This window comes from Symphalangus syndactylus, chromosome 20 (genome assembly GCF_028878055.3).
Source record: "Symphalangus syndactylus isolate Jambi chromosome 20, NHGRI_mSymSyn1-v2.1_pri, whole genome shotgun sequence".
NCBI classification, from domain to species: domain Eukaryota; kingdom Metazoa; phylum Chordata; class Mammalia; order Primates; family Hylobatidae; genus Symphalangus; species Symphalangus syndactylus.
The window spans coordinates 45,398,941-45,422,484 of NC_072442.2; the positions used below are offsets into that span (position 1 = coordinate 45,398,941).

At 43.4% G+C, this 23,544-nt stretch overlaps 2 protein-coding genes across 17 annotated transcripts in view; one reads left to right on the forward strand and one right to left on the reverse strand.

Annotated features, from left to right (window-relative positions):
* Positions 1-1,375: 1,375 nt before the first annotated feature.
* CCDC43 (coiled-coil domain containing 43) lies at positions 1,376-14,011 on the reverse strand. 2 transcript variants are annotated; one of them, XM_055255916.2, is made up of 5 exons: positions 13,462-14,011; positions 7,766-7,853; positions 6,192-6,327; positions 4,532-4,590; positions 1,376-2,987 (listed from the first exon to the last, which is right to left on the reverse strand). In XM_055255916.2, exons 1-5 carry the CDS (start codon positions 13,741-13,743, stop codon positions 2,800-2,802), a joined length of 753 nt encoding a protein of 250 aa, XP_055111891.2. In that variant the 5' UTR covers positions 13,744-14,011; the 3' UTR covers positions 1,376-2,799. The 2 variants fall into 2 exon arrangements, with proteins under 2 accessions (XP_055111891.2, XP_055111892.1); XM_055255917.2 differs by lacking the exon at positions 4,532-4,590 and having other exon boundaries at positions 13,462-13,718.
* Positions 13,719-23,544, forward strand: part of DBF4B (DBF4B-CDC7 kinase regulatory subunit) — a 53,993-nt gene continuing 44,167 nt past the window's right edge. For all 15 annotated transcript variants that reach the window (XR_010118211.1, XM_063629176.1, XM_063629163.1 and 12 more), the window contains exon 1: positions 13,719-13,877. The gene's annotated coding sequence lies outside the window, so the exon portion shown is untranslated. The remainder of the gene's footprint in view (positions 13,878-23,544) is intronic.

A 23,544-nucleotide genomic window follows, 5' to 3' on the forward strand; every position in this document is an offset into this window, starting at 1 on the left:
AAAAAGCAAAATTACCTTGAGTTGTTATCAGTGTCCTTCTCACTTGAATAATCTGCTAATGTAAAGTTTTAGAGGGTTGAGAATTTATGACTGAAATCCAAAATCTGGCCTAAAACTCAATCTTACCATAGAAGATATGGTTGTTTAAAATTTGCCCTTTGCAGCCGGGCGCCGGTGGATCACGCCTGTAATCCCAGCACTTTGGGAGGCTGAGGCGAGTGGATCACGAGGTCAGGAGATTTGAGACCATCCTGGCTAACACGGTGAAACCCCATCTCTACTAAAAATACAGAAAATTAGCTGGGTATGGTGGCACTCGCCTGTAGTCTCAGCTACTTGGGGGAGGCTGAGGCAGGAGAATCTCTTGAACCCGCAAGGTGGAGGTTGCAGTGAGCCAACATGGTGCCACTGCACTCCAGCATGGGTGACAGTGATCCGTCTCAAAAAAACAAACAAAAAAAATTTGCCCTTTGCAATACTGAACATTTTAGATGTAAAGGATTTATTAGCACCTGAGTCAAGTGGGTAACTAAACTCAAAGCCTAATGAGCTGATCCTCTTTTTTCTGTTTAAGCATTAGTTTGACAGTATACTTAACTGTGACATACATAGTAGAGTCCCAGAAGAAAGAACTGACTACTAACGAATTGAAACAAGTACCCTTCAGGGGACTGTGGATATAACCTGACTCCTTCAGTGACAAAAATCAAGGTGAGAACAACCCAAAATCCCAAAATAAGGATTACTAAATTAAAATAGGCTCTATCATACTCTATCGCTACCACCACATAAAGGACTAAGACTGTAATGTAATAGTAAGGACTTCTAGGCCCGGCGCGGTGGCTCACGCTTGTAATCCCAGCACTTTGGGAGGCCGAGGCGGGCGGATCACGAGGTCAGGAGATCGAGACCACAGTGAAACCCCATCTCTACAAAAAATACAAAAAAATTAGCCGGGCGTGGTGGCGGGCGCCTGTAGTCCCAGCTACTCGGAGAGGCTGAGGCAGGAGAATGGCGTGAACACAGGAGGCGGAGCTTGCAGTGAGTTGAGATTGCGCCACTGCACTCCAGCCTGGGAGACAGAGTGAGACTCCGTCTCAAAAAAAAAAAAAAAAAAAAATAGTAAGGACTTCTAAGCCAATTTCCTGATGTTCCAAAACACATGCTAATCTTTCTGATCTAATTCCTACTTCACAAAAACGAAAATTGAGAAAGGAATTTATGGATTCCAGAAAGAGGTTCCACTAGTGGAATATAAGTTATAGGGCTAACCAAAACAAAGCATAAAATAAAAATCAACACATTCCTAAGTAACTACTCACACATATTTCATTTCCGTGGGTATGTAGAAGGAATCAAAATAAGTCAGAAGACAGCAATTTAAATAAGATTTATTTTTTTAAAGGTGGTTATTTTTATTTTTTGCAATGCCACGGTTATAGGAGTATATGAAGAGGTAACATGTCTCCTTTTCCTTAACCATGTTTTTTTTTTTTTTTTTAACCTTCTGCACAAAGGTAAAAGTTTTTGTTAATCTCATAGTTAATGGTATAAAACAGAGATTGGCAAACTTTTCCTCCAACAGACCAGGTAGTAAATATTTTAGGTTTTACAGACCACATTTTTTTTCTTTTATAACTCTTTAAAAATGTAAAAATCATTTTTAGTTTGTACCATACAAAAACAGACTGGGCCAAATTCGGCCCGTGGGCAGTAGTTTGCCAACCCCTGGTATAAAATATCTACTTTGTCTTGTCAGAGAAATTGCTGTCCTTAGGCTTCTAGACAATCTGCTGCCTGAAGTCAAGTGGACAAGGGCCTTATTTACAATTTAATGTGGTTTGTGACAGAAGTAGAAATGGAGAGCTTTTGCTCACTTTTGACTCTCCCAGTTTTTCCATTCACTCATTCATTCAATAAATTTATTGAGCACCTACTATGTACACTCTTAAATATCTTGGTGTTAGCAGAAATTTCCAGTGTTTCTTCCTTAAAAGGGTGATTTCTCCAGTTTCTCTAAACCAGGAATTATTTCTTAATACTCATGTTTTATGGAAAAATCAGGATTAAAATCTCTACCAGCACTCAAGAAGATACATGATTATACAAAATTAATCTAGCCAACAATGATATTCTTGCACCCAATAGTGACACAGCCTAGATGAGGAAAAATATGTAACTATCTCTATTTTAAAAGATACCTCTTTTCCTCCCATAGGCTGAAACTTTCAAAAAAATAAAAAATCAGATCTAGAACATCCCCCAAATAATTTCTTCCCATTTTCCTAGTTTTGGTGCCATGTTAACATAAAATCTGGATCCAGGTAGGGCTCTTCATTAGCTTTCTATTTCAGCCATAAAACAATACTACACTTACAGCTGAATACTGCCTCCAAAGCAATGTGCATGCCCACATTTTATCTCAGGGAGGGATTGATTGTTTCTGCTCCTTCAGAATGAAAACTGTTAGCTTTCTGAATCCTCCTGCTATTTATCCAAGGTGAGGGAAGACTTTTTAAAGTGGCCAAAAGGAGTACAGAACTTCAGTATTAAAATATAAAGGTGGCCCCCATTCCAGATCTTTGGTACAGTCATCAGCTATAATAATCTGATTGCCCACCCCACCAAAACACAGCACATTTTGTAATTAGAAGTGATTGTGATTTTCCTTTTGACCATGTAAACAATAGGGGAAATGCCTTGGGAAACTACTTTGCAATGCACTCTCATTTCTCTTAAATACACAACCAGTTCTCCCTTTGATAAGTTCATGGGGGGAAAGAATAGAGTAGGCGAAGGTTATCGCTTTCGCTCCCCTCTCTGTGTCCTTTTCTTTTCCTTTTCCTTGCGCTCCTGCTTGGCTAGTTTGTCTCTCTCCCTCTGCAGCTTGTCCTGTTCCTTCTTCCTTTGGGACTCATCCCGAAGTGAGTCTCGCTCCAGTTTGCGGGCATTAAGGACATCTTCCACGTTGGTGTTTCGGAACAGAACTACAGGTGAGTTAAGGGATTAGGGTACAGGTCATACAGATCACAACTACCGCTGTCTTTCCTCATTCTATTTATCCTCTCTCCACCTGCTGAGTCCTGAATGGTCTTTACCTACTCCTAGTTTTTTTAAAAAAAACCCTTATGTTTATCCTTGGTCTAACAGAGAAATCCTAAAGCTATATTACAAAAGTTTTAAAATGTCCTTTGGAATAAAACTCTTATTCAGATTTATCTAAATCTGAATTTTAAAATATTTTACCGAAGAAACAAAAAAATAAGAAAACAAAATATTTCATCAAAATGAAATTTCATTCTAGAATAAGTACTTATTCAATGGCAGAATATTAGAGAATCTAGGCTAGTTTTGATGAACAGAGTAGTAATGTAACTGGCTAAATGTTTATGTACTTGGCTCTGTTAAAATGCCTTAAAAGAGTTAAATAAGATGTTTAACCTTATTAAACATTATCAACTGGCTTTTGTTCCTAGACTACCTAAGCTGAAGTGAAAGCCACATTCTAATAACCACTAAATTTATAAGAGATAGAAAATGAGTTTAGGCTGGGCGCAGTGGCTCATGCCTGTAATCCCAGCACTTGGGAGACTGAGGCGGGTAGATCATGAGGTCAGGAGATCGAGACCATCCTGGCTAACAGGTGAAACCCCGTCTCTACTAAAAATACAAAAAATTAGCCGGGCATGGTGGCACACACCTGTAGTCCCAGCTACTCGGGAGGCTAAGACAGGAGAATCACTTTAACCCAGGAGGCAGAGGCTGCAGTGAGCTGAGATCGCACCACTGCACTCCAGCCTGGGCGACACAGCGAGACTCTGTCTCAAAAAAAAGAAAAAGGAAAAGTGTTTGGTGTTTGTATTCTCTGACAAATTATAAGGTTTTTGAGGAAAAAGAAAAAATTTCAACATTATTTTATTATTTTTTGAGACACAGTCTCACTCTCATATCCCAGGCCAGAGTGCAGTGGCAAGATCTCGGCTCACTGCAGCCTTGACTTACTGGGCTCAGGTGATTCTCCCACCTCAGCCTCCTGAGTATCTGGGACTATGCCTATAGGCACATGCCACCACACCTGGCTAGTGTTTTGTATTTTTTTTAGTAGAGACAGGGTTTTGCCATGTTGCCCAGGCTGGTCTCAAACTCCTGGGCTCAAACGATCCACCCGTCTCGGCTACCTAAAGTGCCAGGACTACAGGTGTAAGCCATCATGCCTGACCTCAATATTATTTTAATTTTCTCCATAATGCTGGGCAACTCAGAGCTACATACAGGGAGTATAGATTTTTATTTTTCCCTTAGAAATCCTTCCTTCAAACTAATCCATTTACAGTACTTGTTAATTTGTTTTCTCTGGGGAAAGTTCTTGCTAAACTGACTATCTAGGGCTGTCCTAGGAATAGGGCTCCCAATGTTAGCATGACATGAGTTCCTGAAGGTAAAGGGGAGCCGCCAGCAATGACAGCAAAATAAAAACTGATCTCAAGAGGACTCTATGGAGAAACACATGGGGAGGGACCCAGAAGGATACGTTTGTCAGAACCAATGTTCATTGTGGTAGCACCTGAATCATCCTTCTCATCTGCTTCAGTAAGTGATGTTAAGGAAAGTCAGATGGAAAACAACATCCCAACCTAACATTAGAAAATATTCAATAGACTGGTAAGTAGGAAAAGCACACTGAATGGAGGGAGCACATTCTCAGGGATATGGCGATAAACCCAGGAGATTCATCTTTGGAAACCTCAACTTAGGAAAGATTGATATATCTTCTGTAAGATCCTTTTCTTGGGAGGCTGAAAAGAAACTTAAGTTGGTCTGGGTGGATTGCCACATTACCTGGAAGCCAGATGACCTTTAAACAGTGGTTCTCAAAGTATGGTTCACAAAACCCCCAGGAATGTATTAGAAATACACATTCTTGGGACCTATGCCAAACCTACTAAATTGTGGGTGAAGCCCAGCAATCTGTGTTTTAACAAGTCCTCCAGGAGAACCACTGCTTTAAAAGTTCTTTTCTAGCTCAAGATGAGAAATTATGTCACCGGAACCATAGCTCTGCCAACCCTGGCAAGAAAACTCGTAAGAAAAAATTAGAAGAGAGGCCAGGCGCGGTGGCTCACGCTTGTAATCCCAGCGCTTTGGGAGGGCGAGGCAGGCAGATCATGAGGTCAGGAGATCGAGACCAGCCTGGCTAACATGGTGAATGAAACCCTGTCTCTACTAAAAATACGAAAAATTAGCTGGGTGTGGTGGCACGTGCCTGTAGTCCCAGCTACTCGGGAGGCTGAGGCAGGAGAATGGCTTGAACCCGGGAGGCAGAGGTTGCAGTGAGCCGAGATTGTGCCACTGCACTCCAGCCTAAGCGACAGAGCGAGACTCTGTCTCAAAAAAAAAAAGAGAGAGAGAGAGAAACTGGCTCCAAAGGGCCCAAGAATTCTTTCCTAAACTAGTGATTAGACAGCTGACATTTCTGGTTTGATGTCCACTGCATAATATGCCACATACTTCATTCAAGTAGGCTCAGTAAGCAAAGCATTTCCTAAATAAGTATGAAATTCACAGGGAACTAAACCTGCCCCTACTGGCAATACTTTCTTTTTGCACAGTTCCCACTCAAATTCCAGATTTATTCTGGTATTGCTTTGGGGGTTCAGCCTTACTTTTAACTACCTGGTCACATAAGAAAGAAAAGATTCAAACTGCTCTAAATTTAGAGAATCTTTCACCCAAAAATACCCAGGTTCTAGTCCTGGTTTTGCCACTAATCTTCTGAATGCCTCTGATCACCCATTCCTCTGTTGGTGTCTCAGTTTCCTTATTGACTGGGAAAGAACATAAAGATGGATTATACTTTATACTACACTGTATAGAAAAGTATTATACAAATATAAAGAATTACAGCTATATTGTGTTTTCTGAAAGCATAATATAAATGGACTATTAAGATATTATTTGTTTTACACCAAAGTTTTCAGGTATATACTGATTATGTGTTGAAAAATGTAAGTCCAGTATCAACTAATCCAATATCACTCCACATATCCACAAAGCGCCATAGATTACTGCCATTTTAGAGGGGAAAATTAAGCTATAGAGGGGGATTAGCAACTTGCCAAAGGTCACTGTAAACCCACAAATATGTCTGGCTTGAGCTTTAGGGAATAGTGCCGAGACTCCAGAAAGGATATTCCTCTTCATCTGTCACATCAGCATACTGGGCCAGAAGGGCAGCTTTTCTCTGCTTCTCCTCTTCTGACACCATCCTTGGCTTTACTACAATTTGTGCCTGCTTCTCAATTAGGGTGGCAATGGCCTGTACTTCATCTGGGAGGTGGTGGAAGGAAGAACAAGGTTGTATGAGACAGAACAAGCTCATTGAACCACTAGTCCACACAGGCAGCACTTGTACTAAAGACATTGGCATCTGCTGCCTCCTTAGAGCCCGGCAGTTCAAAGGACATGGCTCGGGGGCCATTGAGAAAGGAAAGGAAAGGCCATGCAGGCCAAGCTTTGTATCCATCTTCAATCAGAGCAGCCCTGATTTTACTTGTTTTATATACTTAAGTTCTGCTGCCTTAAAAAAAAAAAAAAAAAAAAAAGGTTGAAAAGCACTGCATTAGAACCACAGAAAACTAAGCTTCTAAACACTCAACTTCCTCCCCATGGCATCCCAAAAACCTAAGCAGGAATCTAAAATCAACTTAAGCTGGTACCGTTTATGTTTCTGATTATGCCAGGTGGAATTCTTAGATTAAGAATATTTTGCCATACTATAAAATAAAATCAACTAGTAAGTTCTCCAGTCTCAAGAAAAGGAAACAATGGTGTAAAATAGTAGTTCTCACACTTGGTTGCACATTAGAATCACCTACAGGAGCTTTTAAAAAGTACAAATGCCTGGGCCCCAACCCAGGTACATTAAGTGATTCTAATATACAGCCAAAACTGAGAACCAACAGTGTACAGAGGTCAGAATCTTTCCAAATTTGGCTTTTATGATTTGAGTTTTCTGTAGCTAATTTACCATCCTAGTGGTAGGTATATTCACCCATTTCTCTTCCATTTTAAAGGGTAAAGTGTTTAGCTGAATAAAACCAAACACCAACCATAATTTGTATTATGAAATGACAACATGAGGCAGGGTGCAGTAGCTCACACCTGTAATCCCAGCACTTTGGGAGGCTGAGGTGGGCAGATAACATGAGGTCAGGAGTTCGAGACCAGCCTGGTCAACATGGTGAAACCCCCATCTCTACTAAAAACACAAAAATTAGCCAGGCATGGTGGCATGAGCCTGTAGTCCCAGCTACTCATGAGGCTGAGGCACAAGAATCGCTTCAACCTGGGAGGCAGCAGTTACAGTGAGCCAAGATTACGCTACTGCACTCCAGCCTGGGTGACACAGCAAGACTCTGTCTCAAAAAAAAAAGACAACATGAAAAAAGTAGGAAGTGGTAAAAATATAGTTGACTCCATACCTGCAATGCAAATCTACAAGAAGCAGTGGAAAGACAATGAAAAAGAAAAAGTAAAAAACCACAATGAAGAAAACTGGTCAGTTGAAATGGAAAAATGCAAAAAAAGAAAAGGAAGCCAATGTTCGGTAAAAAGTTAACACAGGCTGTTGGGTGTTTGCCAGTGTGCACTATCTTCGGGAAAATGAGCATCCAAGGAGAAAATGAAAAGATCTCTTCCTAACAGCTATACAGTCAAGGCTGCCGGAAAAGGCTCGGGAGGTTAAACATAGAAACTCTGACTCTACCTTCTTTTTTCACTTTGGTGACAACATTCTGAGTTTCTGACCATCGTTCCACAATCTCCTTGCAGATATTAAGGAGGGAATCTTCTTCCTAGTTGGAAAAGCAGACCAATTAATTTCCCGAGGGAGCCCTCAAAAACAATAGCAACCTCAAAAAAGCCTATGAAGGAAGCATAGCTCTCCATGCTGTGAAATTATGGAAGGGTCTGGGAGCCACAATAGAGTATGTTTCTTTTCTGAGGCTCTGGACACAGAATTAATCCTGCTTGTGTGTCCCAGAACCCACACCTCCTACATCAAGAACAGCCACTCCATCCTGATAAGCTCCAAGGGAAGATTCATACCAACTCAGGGCAGCCTTCCTCATTCTCTCTTAAAATATTTTATTTATTTTATTTTTAATTGACAAATAATAACATATATATTATATATATATGTAGGGTACCCTGTGATGTCTCAATATATGTTCACATTGTAGAATAATTAAATCAAGCTAATTAACAAATCTATCACCTCACATACTTCTCATTTTTTTTGGTGATGAAAACATTTAAGGCTGGGTGAAGTGGCTTACGCCTGTAATCCCAGCACTTTGGGAGGCTGACGAGGGTGGATCGCTTGAAGCTGGGAGTTCGAGACCAGCCTGGCCAACGTGCTGAAACCCCATCTCTACTAAAAATACAAAAATTAGCCGGGTGTGGTGGCACACGCCTGTAATCACAGTACTCGGGATACTGAGGCACAAGAATAACTTGAACCCAGGAGGCAGAGGTTGCAGTGAGCCGAGATCGCGCCACTGCACTCCAGCCTGGGAGATGGGAGAGAAATTGTCTCAAAAAAAAAAGAAAGAAAGAAAACATTTAAAATGTACTCTTTTAGTAATTTTGAAGTATACAATGCATTATTATTTATTTATTATTATTACTTTTTAGAGACAGGGTCTCACTCTGTTACCCAGGCTGGAGTGCAGTGGTGCAATCACAGCTCACTGTAACCTCAAACTCCTGGGCTCAAGCAATCCTCCTGCCTCAGCCTCTCAAGTAGCTAGGACTGTAAGCATGTACTACCACACCTGGCTAATTGAGTGTTTGTTTGTTGTTTTTTTTTAAAAGATGGGGTCTCACTGTCTTAACCAGGCTGGTCTCCAACTCCTGACCTCAAGCAATCCTCCCATCTTGGCCCCCCAAAGTGTTGGGATTACAGGCCTGGGCCACCACATCCAGCCAATTATTACTTATTATAGTCACCATTCTATGCAACAGATCACTAAAGTATATTCCTTCTGTCTAACTGCAATTTTGTACCCTTTGACCAACAATCTTCCCTTTTCCCATCCACCTCCCCAATTCTTTTGGAGCAAAAACCTGTTCCCTAAGTCAAAACTCCTCTGTGGAATATTCCTTGGCTGATGTATACAATTCAGAACATTCCCTAAGGTTATCAACTTTCATGCTAGATCATATCCATTAGCTTGATGACACATAATAAAGAGGAGATACATGAGGAAATGGTCTCGTCCAACCATTCCGCTGTCCATTTTAGAGAAGCATACATATTCTGCGTACTAACCAATCTCTCTCCTCAGCATGATATAACAAAAATCTTGTCTTTAAGTGTTAGAGACACTTAAGTTCAAATCCTGGATCTGTGAGGAAGTTTCTTAACTTTCTGATCTTCACATCCTCCCAGGATTTTACTGAGGATAAATGAAAATGTATATAAATGCCTAACCTACTTGTCAAAGAACAGGCATCTAATAAACATGAGCACTTCCCTCCATCTTCATTACGTCTGCATTCCCCACCTTCACGTTCTACCTCTCACGGCAAGCTGTCAGCATTCACATTTATTAAGCATTTACCATGTGCCAGGCACTGCTCTAAAAGCTTTACATGAGAACTCTCAATTCTTAAAATAATGCCATTAAGTACTATTTTACTCTCAATTTACAGAAGAGGAAACCAAAGCACAGAGGTCAATTACCTTGCCCAAGGTCTTACAAGTAATAATGGATTAAATACAATTTGAACCCCAGCAGTTTGGCTTAGAGACCATGTTCTTTTTTTTTTGAGACAGAGTCTCACTCTGTCACCCAGGCTGGAGTGCAGTGGTGTGATCTCAGCTCAATGCAAGCTCTGCCTCCTGGGTTCACGCCATTATCCTGCCTCAGCCTCCCGAGCAGCTGGGACTACAGGCGCCCCCCACCACGCACAGCTAATTTTTTGTATTTTTAGTAGGGACGGGGTTTCACCATGTTAGCCAGGATGGTTTCCATCTCCTGACCCCGTGATCCGCCTGCCTTGTCCTCCCAAAGTGCTGGGATTACAGGCGTGAGCCACTGCGCCCAGCCGAGCCCATGTTCTTAACCATTATATATACCATCTCCCAAAGAAAAGTGGAGAGTCAGAACACAGACTTATTATGTATATCCTTATTTTGTACCCAAAGAAGGATTTCTTCCTCTACCTTGCATCCTTTTAGCATATATGCTAGACACACAGAACTTCCTTGGTCCAGAGTTTCAACAGTTCATGGGTTTCCCCCAACCCCCACCAGCAAGAAAAGCAAAGGAAGAGAAAAAGAAAAAAGGATGAGAAAGTGGTACAGCTCTTTTAAAATCTCCCACCAAAAGAAAAGGAATGGCAGGAAAAGGAGCAGCAGAGAGGCAAAAGAGAACGGGAACTCTTAGAGGACAAAGTGGTTTATTTCCTCAGTCTCCTCATCCAAATCAAAGTAGTTCAATCATCCATTCATTTATTTATACAGAAGGTGCCTGCTATGTTCAAGGCACTAAGAGGAAAGTTTATCCTACTTACAGTGCTCCTTTTTCCCTAGCACTTATCACTTTGTAACATACTATATAATTTACTAGTGATGCTTTTCTGTGCTAGAATGTAACCTCATGAGGGCAGGAATTGCTAAGTGTTTTATTCTTTGAAGTGCCCCAAGCACTTAGGGTAGTGCCTGGCATACGGTAATCCATCAATAAAAATTTGATAAATCAATCAACCAATGCAAATACTATTGAAGAGAAGGATGATAGAAAGCTTTTGTTTACTGTTATTTGCTCCTAACTATATGCCACTGTTCTTGAATTTTACCTCAGATTATTGCTAACAAACTTCTTAATTCCTCATATTAAATCCTAGCCCAAGTCAGGCACAGAGGCTCACATCTGTAATCTCAGCACTTTGGGAGGCCAAGGCAGGAGGATGTTTTGAGCCCAGGAGCATAAGACCACCCTAAGCAACACGGCAAAACCCTGTCTCTACAAAAAAAAATTTTTTTTTTAAATTAGCCAGGCATGGCTGGGCGTGGTGGCTCATGCCTATAGTCCCAGCACTTTGAGAGACTGAGATGGGTGGATCACTTGAGGTCAGGAGTTTGAGACCAGCCTGGTCAACATGGTGGAGCCCCATCTCTACTAAAAATATAAAAATTAGCCAGGCATGGTGGCATATGCTTGTAATCCCAGCTACTCGGGAGGCTGAGAATCACTTGAACCCAGGAGGCAGAGGTTACAGTGAGCCGAGATCTTGCTACTGCACTCCAGCCTGGGTGACGGAGTGAGACTCTGTCTCAAAAAATAAAACATAAAACATAAAAAAAAAGTTAGCCAGGCATGATACCTGATGGCAGGTGCCTGTAGTCCTAGCTACCTGGGAGGCTGATGAGAGGGGATTGCTTGAGTCCAGTCGTTCAAGGCTACAGTGAGTTATGATCACATTACTGTAACAGAGCGAGACTCTCTTAAAAAAAAAAAAAAAGGCAAACTAATGTCCACCTTTATCAACAGAAACAGCTCCAAATAATGACAGACTGATCAAGAAGCTGGTACCAAGAAGTATCAAAGTTATTTCAACAGCTTCATGGAGTGTTTAGAAACTTCCCAGCTGTAAATAAAAACTAACTTAAATTGCTTGCCTCCTACTCTGCCTATAATCTGTAATGTTGTGGTCCAAAAAAAGAATTGATTCCACTGTCTTGTATTTCCAGTGAACTTCCGAGCTTCCTCACAAGCTGTATTAAAAGTTTTCCCATTTATAAGCCAATCTTGCCAGAAGAGGCTCTGGAACTCAAATGGGTTACTGCCAGAAGAATCTGGGACAGCTGCACTGGTGTTGTATTTCAACCATGTACCCAATCTATGAACTGCTTCCACCAAATGTGAGTGATTTTTTCCTAGCACTTGTTTCCGCCTTCACAAAACACTTTTGGATTTGAAAATGTTTTCTGCCTTCTACCCTTTTAAAAAAATGAGGTATGAATATGTATATTTATATCTATATATATTTATAGTAATTTTTTTTTCTTTGAGACAGGGTCACTCTGTCACCCAAGCTGGAGTGCAGTGGCACAATAACGGCTCACTGCAGCCACAACCTCCTAGGCTCAAGTGATCCTCCCACTTCAGACTCCTGAGTAGCTGGGACTACAGGTATGAACCACCATACCCGGCTAATTTTTTTTAATTTTTTTATAGAGACAGGGTCTTGCTATGCTGCCCAGTCTGGTCTGGAACTCTTGGCCTCAAGCAATCCTCCCGCCTCAGCCTCCCAAAGTGGTGAGATTACAAGCATGAGCCACTGTGCCCCACCTCATAGTACATTTTGAGTCTCTCTATTACTAGCCTCTCAAAATTGGTTTTGAGAATAACAAAGAACCCATTTTCCTAACCTGTTCATTGTAATAAATGCCAGAGGATAAAGCCTCTGATGGACAGACAGGTGGCTCTCACAGTAGCAGTCAGGTATCCAGGATCTCCTCTAATCCATGAATGCAGAGACAACTCTAGCTTCTACAGCATTTAGTGATGATTCGAGTAAATTTTATTTTTAAGCTTGTATTTAAAACGAAACAATTTGTTAGACAGCCACAGGTAGCACCTACAACCAATTTAATCTGTAATAACCAGTCTAATAAGTTGTGTATGTTGGAGGTGTGGGAAGTGAAGATGAAGGCAGCAGAAATTATCAGGTTGAAAAAGTGGACATCTGGGTGGCTTACTATGTAAACATAGCTTAAAGTACACATTTCTGAATACCTTGCTTCTAATAGGCTAAGGACTAAGTTTATCTCTCTTCGTTAAAGCTCTGATCTCTCTCATACCCTCCTTCCCACCACCAATGATTACTGTAAATACTGTAATGGATCAAGCACGACGTTTGCTTCAGTTCTTCATGGGCATGAAAAGACTTCTACCACCAGCTTACCTTTATGGACTCCTACATCCAAATAAGAATCAAAAGGGCACTTCCTGCAGGCTTCTGTCATGGGACAGCCCTGGGAACTGCCTTGTAATAGGCACAGACCTCCCAAGAGCATTTTAATACCCCCAGTGAACACTGTAAACGGATGGAAATGGAATTGGTCGTCAGATATTTGTGATAACATTCCCATTCTGACATTTCAATGCCTTCGGAAGAACGCTCCTCGGCTCACTCACAAGCATCGGAGAGGGCCTTGTCCCCAAGAATACGAGAAAGCCCTTCCTCTCTGTGTACCTGCAGCTTTCAGGCTTCCCACACCTGGTTGGGGAGCAACCTCCTTCCCCCGCCGCCCAGATATCAGAGGAGTATACCTCTCCCAGGTGAGACCACTGAGCCTCTGGGATACCCGGTAGGGGACGGAGGGTGCAAAGTATTGACAGGTCCTCAGATGCTGGCCAGAGGCTGAAGAAATGTGTCCAGGCTACTTACCAGGAAAGCAGAGAGGATGCCCTGCAGAGCGTCCAGCTTCTCTTCTTCCTCCTCCTCCTGCAGGACACCCAAGATGTAGGCTCCATAAACGGCTCGGTCCACTCCCAGTGCCTCCAACCGTCCGTCCAGCCAGGAGCCAAAGCCGCCGCCTCCGCCATCGCCTTCGCCAGGGGCTACCGCGGCCACTTCGCTGGGCGCCGCCATCTTGGGGTCAGGGTCCTGCAAGCCCCTAGGGCGCCTACCGCAGTGCCTGACGGGCCGCGCTGCAGGTCCACCGCGCATGCCTGAAGAGGGAGCCCAGGCCCGTTAAGTGCAGAGAGCGCAGCCCTGTCGGCCGGCTTGAGAGTTTTGTGCTTTCCAGATGAAGCGTGTCTTCGCATACGTGCGGTCGCGTGATCTCACAAGATGCTTAGCATGTGAGTATTCTTAACAGACTCATTCTACAGTTCGGGAAGTTGAGAGAGGTGCAGTAATTTGGCCAAAGTCACGCGGCTAATAACTACCCAGGACTGGAGCTCAGCGTGGATTCCATCGCTTCCTCCACCCGACTGAGCTGCCTTGCCCGCGCTCGGGGGATGCTGGCCGCCCACTCCCACACAGCTGTCTGGCAGGAACCTCCTGACCGCCCGGAATACCCTCGTCGCTACCGACGGCTACCACCTTCACCTGTACAAACCCTTCCCTGTCAAAGTAAAGGTTGCAGAAAACCTTCCCTGATTCCATGGTAGGCACTCAGTAAATAAACAGGCAACCTCAAGTCATTTCTTCCACTCACTCATTGATTCAACGCGTGCACGGGACTATTCTTTAAGGAGCCTACCCCACCCTCTGCCAGGCACTGTGCCAAGAGCTTTTCATGCATTATCTCTTGTAATCCTCCCTACAGCCCTGTGGGGAGATGCTTTTATTGTCCACATTTTAAAGATAAGGAGAGAGGCCGGACGCCATGGCTCACGCCTGTAATCCCAACGGTTTGGGAGGCCGAGGCAGGTGGATCACCTAAGGTCAGGAGTTCGAGACCAGCCTGGCCAACATGGTGAAACCCCGTCTCTAGTAAAAATACAAAAATAATGCCGGACACGGTGGTTCACTCCCGTAATCCCAGCACTTTGGAAGGCCAAGGTGGGCAGCTCACCTGAGGTCGGGAGTTCGAGACTAGCCTGACCAAAATGGAGAAACCCCGTCTCTACTAAAAATACAAAATTAGCCGGGCGTGGTGGGACATGCCTGTAATCCCAGCTACTTGGGAGGCTGAGGCAGGAGAATCGCTTGAACCCAGGAGGTGGAGGTTGCGGTTGCGGTGAGCAGAGATCGTGCCATTGCACTCCAGCCTGGTCAACAAGAGCGAAATTCCGTCTCAAAACAAACAACAACAACAACAACAAAAGCCAGGTGTGGTGGTGCGGGCCTGTAATCCTAGCTACTCAGAATCGCTTGAACCCTGAAGGCGGAGGTTGCAGTGAGCCAAGATCGCGCCACTGCACTCCAGCCTGAGCGACAGTGAGACTCCATCTCAAAAAAAAAAAAAAAAAACACTAAAGATAAGGAGACAGATATGGAGAGAGTCACACAACTAGAGGGCGCCTAACCAGTGGCAAGAACTCTTCTTTGGCAGAGTTATGAGAGCCTCAGCTGACGTCAAAACACCTGGCTCTGGGCTGGAATGAATTACCCGAGAATTTGGTTGGCTTTAGCTGAAGTGCAGAGGAAGCTGGCAAGGTCCTGGCTAACTCCCTCCTCAAATATGTACTGAGTACCTTCAGTATGGCATTGTTGCTGGCACTGAAAACACAAAAATGAATGTCACAAAATATATGTCCTCAGGGGTTTTTAATCCATTAGGAACAGATATGTTTAAACAAATGATGACAATATAGTGATATAAATGTTTTAGTGGAGCTTTATCTAGCGGAGGTTGCAGTAGGATGCCTAGAAGATTGAGTTAACTTTACCTGTTGGAGTGCAGTTGGAAGCTGGTGGGGAGAGGGTCATAGGAAATCCAGGAAGGCTTCCCAGTGGAGATGATGCTTGAACTTCCTTGAAGAATGGTAGGAGTTCTTTACGCAAAGGGACTGGAGGGAAAAAGGGGGTAGATCCAGATGCAGGGGAACTGTGAATTCAAAGGCTTGCTAGGGGACCTCCAGAGTCATGTATGGCTTGAGCTACAGGGTTCAAATAGAAGATATTCAGGGGATAACAACAAAAAAAGAAGGAAAGGAGTTTGTATACCTTGCAGAGGTCCTCTTATTGCAGAGGTCTACCCTTAGTGGCATTGGGATTATGTAAATGAATGGACACTAAATGAATGGCACAGATACGAATGTAAGAAATATGGCGGAGTGTGAATTTTAGTTGCGTGGCTTCTGTGTGCTCACTGAGTGAGATAGAATGTGACACTAACAGAGTCAGAGGCCAGAGTCAGCCTCCAAAGGCTTGCCTCTTTTTCAAGTCCTCAGGTATTCTTTCTAATCTAGTAGCTGTCTTGCAGGTGGGGCTCGTGAGTTCACAGACCTGGGTGCCATCGTGGCTCAAGGATCATAGCTGGTCAGTGCAGAGCCCCCAAACCAGAAAAACATCACAAAATTTTGTTTTTTAGAAATACAGCCTCACAAGAAGTTTCAAAAATAGTACATAGAGTCCTGCACACCTTCACCCAGTTTCCCCCAATAGTAACATCAAACATAAAGACAATATAATAGTAAATCAGGAAATTGATATAGGTATAATGCAATAAGGTTTTTTTGGTTTTTGTTTTGAGGCGGAGTCTCACGGTTGTCGCCCAGACCGGAGTACAGTGGTATGATCTCGGCTCACTACAACCTCTGTCTCCCAGGTTCAAGCAATTCTCCTGCCTCAGTCTTCCGTGTAGCTGGGATTACAGGCACCCAGCACCACACCCGGCTAATATTTTCCCTATTTTTAGTAGAGATGGGGTTTTGCCATGTTGGCCAAGCTGGTCTCAAACTGCTGACCTCAGGTGATGCACCTGCTTCGGCATCCCAAAGTGCTGGGATTACAGGCATGAGCCACCCCGCCCGGCCATAATGCAATAAGGTTTTTTGAAAGCATCAACAAGCTTCTCAAAAACTGAATGAAGGTTCTCCAGACCCTAAATTTTAAGAATATCCTCAATGGCTATTTTACTACAAAAGTAATAATAGCTCATGCTTTAAAAAATATTATATAAGGCCGAGCGCGGTGGCTCACGCCTGTAATCCCAGCACTTTGGGAGGCCAAGGCGGGTAGATCAACTGAGGTCAGGAGTTTGAGACCAGCCTGGCCAACTGGTGAAACCCCATCTCTACTAAAAAAACACAAAAAAATGGCCGGGCGCGGTGGCTCACACCTGTAATCCCAGCACTTTGGGAGGCCAAAGCGGGCGGATCATGAGGTCAGGAGATCGAGACCACGGTGAAACCCCGTCTCTACTAAAGATACAAACAAAAATTAGCCGGGCGTGGTAGCAGGCGCCTGTAGTCCCAGCTACTCGGAGAGGCTGAGGCAGGAGAATGGCGTGAACCTGAGAGGCGGAGCTTGCAGTGAGCCGAGACTGCGCCACTGCACTCCAGCCTGGGTGACAGAGCGAGACTCCGTCTCAAAAAAAAAAAAAAAGAAAATTGTTGAAATAACAAAGGATTTAGGATATCACATAAACTTAGTTGATAAAGCACTGCCAGTGTTTGCGAGAACTGACTCCAATTTTGAAGGAAGTTCTACTGTTAGTAAAATACCATCAAACAGCACCCTATGCTACAGAGAGAGGAAGAGTGAAAGAAACAGCCAATCAGACCAGGCACAGTGGCTCACACCTGTAACCCTAGCACTTTAGGCGGCCAAGGTAGGTGGATCGCCTGAGGTCAGGAGTTTGAGACCATCCTGGCTAACATGGTGAAACCCCGTCTCCACTAAAAATAAAAAAATTAGTTGGGCGTGATGGTTGGCGCCTGTAATCCCAGCTACTCAGGAGGCTGAGGCAGGAGAATCGCTTGAACCCCGGAGGTGGAGGTTGCAGTGAGCCAAGATTGCGCCATTGCACCCTAGATTGGGCAACAAGAGCAAAACTACATCTCAAAAAAAAAAAAAAAAGAATTCACTATAGCCACCCCAACCTTCAGCACCCACCACCCTAATCAGTCAACAGCCACCAACAGTGAGGCAAGACCCTCCACCAGCAAAAAGACTGTGACTCACTGAAGGCTCAGATGATCATTAGCAGTTTTTAACAACAAAGCATTTTTAAAATTTATTTCTTTATTGCCCTCATGCAAGATCAAGAAAATTTTGTGGGGTTTTTCTTGTTTTTGTTTTTTTGAGAGACAGAGTCTTGCTCTGTTGCCCAGGCTGGATGAAGTGCCATGACGCATTCACAGCACTTAATTAAAAATAAAGTATTTTAAGTTAAGACATACTTTTTTTTTAGACATATGCTATTGCCTACTTATTAGACTACAATAAATATAATGTAAACATCACTTATAGAGACTAGGAAACCAAAAAACTTTTGTGACTCATTTTATTATGATAGTCTCAATATCTCTGAGGTATGCCTGTAATTCTTTTGTTTGTTTGTTTAAGTCTTGTTCTGTCACCCAGGCTGCAGTGCAGTGCTGCCATCTTGGCTCACTGCAATCTCCACCTCCCAGGTTCAAGCGATTCTCCTGTCTCCGCACCCAGCCTCTTTATCTTTTAAAGTCTGTTGTGTCAGATTTTAATATTACTATATTAGTTTTCTTTCTTCATTTTGCCAACTAAATTAAGAAGCAGAAGACAGCAATATTAATAGCATGGAATCTGAAGTCAGGCTGTGTGGGTTCAAATCCCAGTCTAACACATTCTGGTTGTGTGGTCTCAGGCAAGTTTTCACCTCAGTTTTCTCTTTTATAAAATGGGGATAGTTACTACCTACCTCATAGGACTATTATAAAGATTAAACTACTTTTTTTTAATTTTTTTTGAGATGGAGTCTCGCTCTGTCGCCCAGGCTGGAGTGCAGTGGTGCGATCTCAGCTCACTGCAAGCTCCACCTCCTGGGTTCACGCCATTCTCCTGCCTCAGCCTCCTGAGTAGCTGGGACTACAGGCACCCGCCACCATGCCCAGCTAATTTTTCTGTATTTTTAGTAGAGACGGGGTTTCACCGTGTTAGCCAGGATGATCTCGATCTCCCGACTTCGTGATCTGTCTGCCTCAGCCTCCCAAAGTGCTGGGATTACAGGTGTGCGCCACCGCGCCCGGCCTAAACTACTATTTTTAAAGTGCACTGAACATCTAGTAAGTACTCCATATGTACTTGTGAAATAAATATATCTGCATTCCTTTTTGATCAACTTTTCTGTGTCATTATTTTATAGGTATTTCTTAGGTAAACATCATATAGCTGGACTTCTTTTTTATTCAAGTTGAGGCTCTCAGTCTAACATGGAGGTTAAATACAATTTTTTAATTTAAATTTTGTTATTATTATTATTTTGAGACAGTGTCTCACTCTGTCACCCAGGCTGGAGTGCAGTGGCGTGATCTCGGCTTACTGCCTCCTCCACCTCCCGAGCTCAGGTGAGCCTCCTGAGTAGCTGGAACTACAGGCACATGCCACCACACCCGGCTAGTTTTGCATTTTTAGTAGAGACAGAGTTTCGCCACCTTGCCCAGGCTGGTCTCGAACTCCTGGTCTCAAGCAGTCCGCCTGCCTCGGCCTCCCAAAGTGCTGAGATTACAGGCATAAGCTACCACTCCTGGCCTAAATTTAAATTTCAGATTCGGGGGTACATGTGCAAGTTTGTCACAAGGGTATATTGTGCGATGCTGCAATTTGGGCTTGTCGGTGGGGGGTGGGCGGGGTGGGTGGGGGCAGAGTCTCCCTCTGTTGCCCAGACTGGACTGCAGTGGGGCAATCACAGCTTACTGCAGCCTTGACCTCCTGGCTCAAGCGACTCTCTCACCTCAGCCTCTCCAATAGCTGGGACCACAGGTGCATACCTAATGCTCAGCTAATTTTTTATTTTATTTCTTGTAGAGAAAGTTTCTCCCTATGTTGCCCAGGCTGGTCTCAAACCCCTGGGCTCAAGTGATCCTGGGGCCTTGGTGTCCCAAGTGCTGGGATTACAGGTATCAGCCACCATACCTGACCTGAGCTTCTAGTGATCCCATCACCCAGATAGTGAACATATTACCCACTTTCCTCTCTCCAGCCTTCCCACCTTTTGGAGTCCCCAGTGTCTATTGTTCTCATCTTTACGTCCGTGTGTATCCAGGGTTTAGATCCCACTTAAAAGTGAGAACATGCAATATTTGGTTTTCTGTTTCTGTGCTAATTTGCTTAGGAAAATGGCCTCCAGCTACACTCACATTGCTACAAAAGACACCGTTTTTTTGTTTGTTTGTTTGTTTGTTTTTGAGATTGACTTTCGCTCTTGCTGCCCAGGCTGGAGTGCAATGGCAAGATCTCAGCTCACCGCAACCTCCGACTTCCAGGTTCAATCTATTCTCCTGCCTCAGCCTCCTGAGTAGATGGGATTACAGGCATGCGCCACCACACCCGGCTAATTTTGTATTTTTAGTAGAGATGGGGTTTCTCCATGTTGGTCAGGCTGGCGTCGAACTCCCAACCTCAGGTGATCGGCCCACTTCGGCCTCCCAAAGTACTGGGATTACAGGCGTGAGCCACTGCCCCCAGCAATGTCATTTTTTTAATGGCTGCATAGTATCCCATGGTGTATATGTACCACATTTACTTTATCCAGTCCACCATTCACGGGTACCTAGGTTGTTTCTATGTCTTTGCTACTGTGAATAGTGCTGTAATAAACATAGGGCAGGTGTCTTTTTGGTAGAATGGTTTATTTTCCTTTGGGTATATACCAAGTAATGGGATTGCTGGGTCACATGATAGTTCTATTTTTAGTTCTTTGAGAAATCACACTGCTTTCCACAGGGGCTGAACTAATTTACATTCTCACCAACAGTATATAAGCATTACCTTTTCTCCATAGACTGGCCAACATTTATCTTTTGGCTTTTTAATAGTAGCCATTCTGACTGGTATAAGATGGTATCTCATTGTGGTTTTGATTTACATTTCTCTGATGATCAATGATATTGAGCATTTTTTCATGTTTGTTGCCACTTGTATGTCTTCTTTTAAGAAATGTCTGCTCATGTTTTTGCCTTTTTTTTTGTTTTTGAGACAAGGTCTTGGTCTGTCGATCAAGCTGGAGTGCAGTGGCATGATCTTGGCTCACTGCAGACTTGACCTTCTGGCCCAGGTGATCCTCGTACTTCAGCCTCCCAAACAGCTGGGGCTGCAGGCATATGCCACCAGCCCTAGCTAATTTAAAAAAAATTTTATATAGATGGGCCTCCCTATTTTGCCCAGGCTGACCTTGAACTCCTGAGCTCAAGTAAAGCCTCCTACCTTGGCCTCCCAAAGTGTTGAGATTATGGGCATGAGCCCCTGCATCTGGCCTTTGCCCACTTTTTAATTAGGTTTTTTTTGTTGTCATTGATTTATTTAAGTTCCTTATAGATTCTGGATATTAGTCCTTTGTCGGATGCATAGTTTGCAAATATGTTCTCCCATTCTGTAGGTTGTTTACTCCATTGATAATTTCTTTTGCTGTGCTTTGCAAGCTCTTTAGTTTAATTAGGTGCCAGTTGTCAATTTTTTTGTTGTTGTAATTGCTTTTGAGGACTTAGGCTGATATCCAGACAGTATTTCATAGGTTTTCTTCCAGAATTTCTGTTTGATGTCTTACATTTAAGTCTTTCATCCATCTTGAGTTAATTTTTGTATATGGTAAGAGGTAGGGGTCCAGTTTCATTCTTCTACATATGGTTAACCAGTTTTCCCAGCACCATTTATTGAACAGGGAGTCCTTTCCCCATTACTTGTAGGTGTACAGCTTTATTTTTGGGTTCTTTATTCTGTTCCATTGGTCTATGTGTCTATTTTTGTGCCACTACCATGCTGTTTTGGTTACTGTAGCCTTGTTTGTTTGAAGTCAGGTAATGTAATGCCTCTGGCTTTGTTCTTTTAGCTTAGGATTGTTTTGGCGATTCAGGCTCTTTTTTTCATTCTATATGCGTTTTAGAATAGTTTTTTTTTCTGATTCTGTGAAAAATGACATTGGTAATTTGATAGGAACAGCACTGAATCTGTAGATTGCTTTGGGCAGTATGGACATTCTAATGATATTGACTCTTCCAATCCATGATCATGGAATGTTTTTCTATTTGTTTGTGTCCTTTATTATTTCTTTCAGCAGCAGTGTTTTATAGTTCTTGTAGAGATCTTTCACCTCCTTAGTGAGACGTATTCCTAGGGATTGTTTTGTGTGTGTGGCTCTTTTTTTTTTTTTTTTTTTTTTAGCGAGACAGAGTCTTGCTCAGTTGCCCAGGCTGGAGTGCAGTGGGGTGATCTCGTCTTACTGCAAGCTCTGCCTCCCGGGTTCACGCCATTCTCCTGCCTCAGCCTCCTAAGTAACTGGGACTACAGGCGCCCGCCACCACACCTGGCTAATTTTTTGTATTTTTAGTAGAGACAGGGTTTCACCATGTTAGCCAGGATGGTCTCGATCTCCTGACCTCGTGATCTGCCTGCCTCGGCCTCCCAAAGTGCTGGGATTACAGGTGTGAGCCACTGTGCCCGGCTGGCGCTTTTTTTTTTTTTTTGACAGAGTCTCACTCGTCTCCCAGGCTGGAATGCAGTGGCGTGATCTCGGCTCACCGCAACCTTCGCCTCCTGGGCTCAAGTGATCCTTGTGCCTCAGCCACCCGAATAGCTGGGATTACAGTTGTGCACCATCACTCCAGGCTAATTTTTGTATTTTTAGTGGAGATGGGGTTTCAGCATGTTGGCCAGGCTGGTCTTGAACTCCTGGCCTCAAGTGATCCACCCGCCTTAGCCTCCCAAAGTGCTGGGATTACAGGTGTGAGCCAACACGCCCAGCCTTGTGTGTGTGGCTATTGTACATGGGATCACATTCTTGATTTGGCTCTCAGCTTGAACGTTATTGGTGTATAGAAATGCTACTGATTTTTGTGTGTTGACTTTTTTTAGTACTAAAATTTTATTAAAGTAATTTATTGGGTCTAGGAGTGGTGGAGTCTTTTGGTGGAGTCTTCATGGTTTTCTAGATATAGAATCATATCATCAGTAAACAGAGACAATTTGATTTTCTCTTTACCTATTTGGATGCCTTTTGTTTCTTTTTCTTGCTGATTGCTCTGGCTAGGACTCCCTAAATACATTTATATTTTTAAGTATTTTCATTTTTTAGAGTTGCATAGTGTTGCACAGTATGACTACACCATAATTTATTTAACCTACTGCCCGTTGTTAATCAATATTTTCGTTGCTTTTGATCTTTTGGTATTGCAAAAAATGCTGAGGCAGATACCTTTATTATACAAATTCTGTCACACATGTGAAAAAAGAGCATGCTGAACCATCTTGCCTCTTAAAGTTTCTGCTTGGAAGTGATGTCACTTTTTTCTTTTTTCATGAGCCAAAGCAAGTCATATGGCCAAGCCTTCGTTCATTCATCAGGGCTGAGATGTATAAGCTTCCTCAGGGAGGAGTCCCACTGGAAGAGATACCAAGTTTATGTACTATATATACCTCCACCAGTGTTTAAAAAATATCACCCTGCGCCAGGCGCAGTGGCTCACACCTGTAATCTCAGCACTTTGGGAGGCCGAGGTGGATGAATCACCTGAGGTCAGGAGTTCGAGACCAGCCTGGCCAACCTGGTGAAACCCCAACTCTACTAAAATACAAAAATTAGCCGGGCATGGTGGCAGGCACCTGTAATCCCAGCTACCCGGGAGGCTGAGGCAGGAGAATGGCCTGAACCCGGGAGGCAAAGGTTGCAGTGAGCCGAGATTGCACCACTGCACTCCAGCCTGGGTGACAGAGTGAGACTCCCTCTCAATAAATAAATAAATATAAAAACTATCACTCTGGTTGCTGAATGGAGAATGGATTATATTGGGGAGAGATAGGAAGCTACTCGGGAGTAGAAGTGAAGAATTGACTGCAGTACTTTAGTCAAGAAATGATAGCGGCTTGAACTAGGGTGGTGGTGGT

Bases quoted from the DNA above. Each gene is read 5' to 3' on its own strand.
- CCDC43 (XM_055255916.2), bottom strand. From the start codon at position 13,743: ATGCGCGGTGGACCTGCAGCGCGGCCCGTCAGGCACTGCGGTAGGCGC. The intron at 7,854-13,461 runs GTAAGTAGCCTG...TTTTCCAACTAG, and splicing joins GCATCCTCTCTGCTTTCCTG to GAAGAAGATTCCCTCCTTAA. The intron at 2,988-4,531 runs GTATCCTTCTGG...ACTCACCTGTAG, and splicing joins GAACATTGGTTCTGACAAAC to TTCTGTTCCGAAACACCAAC.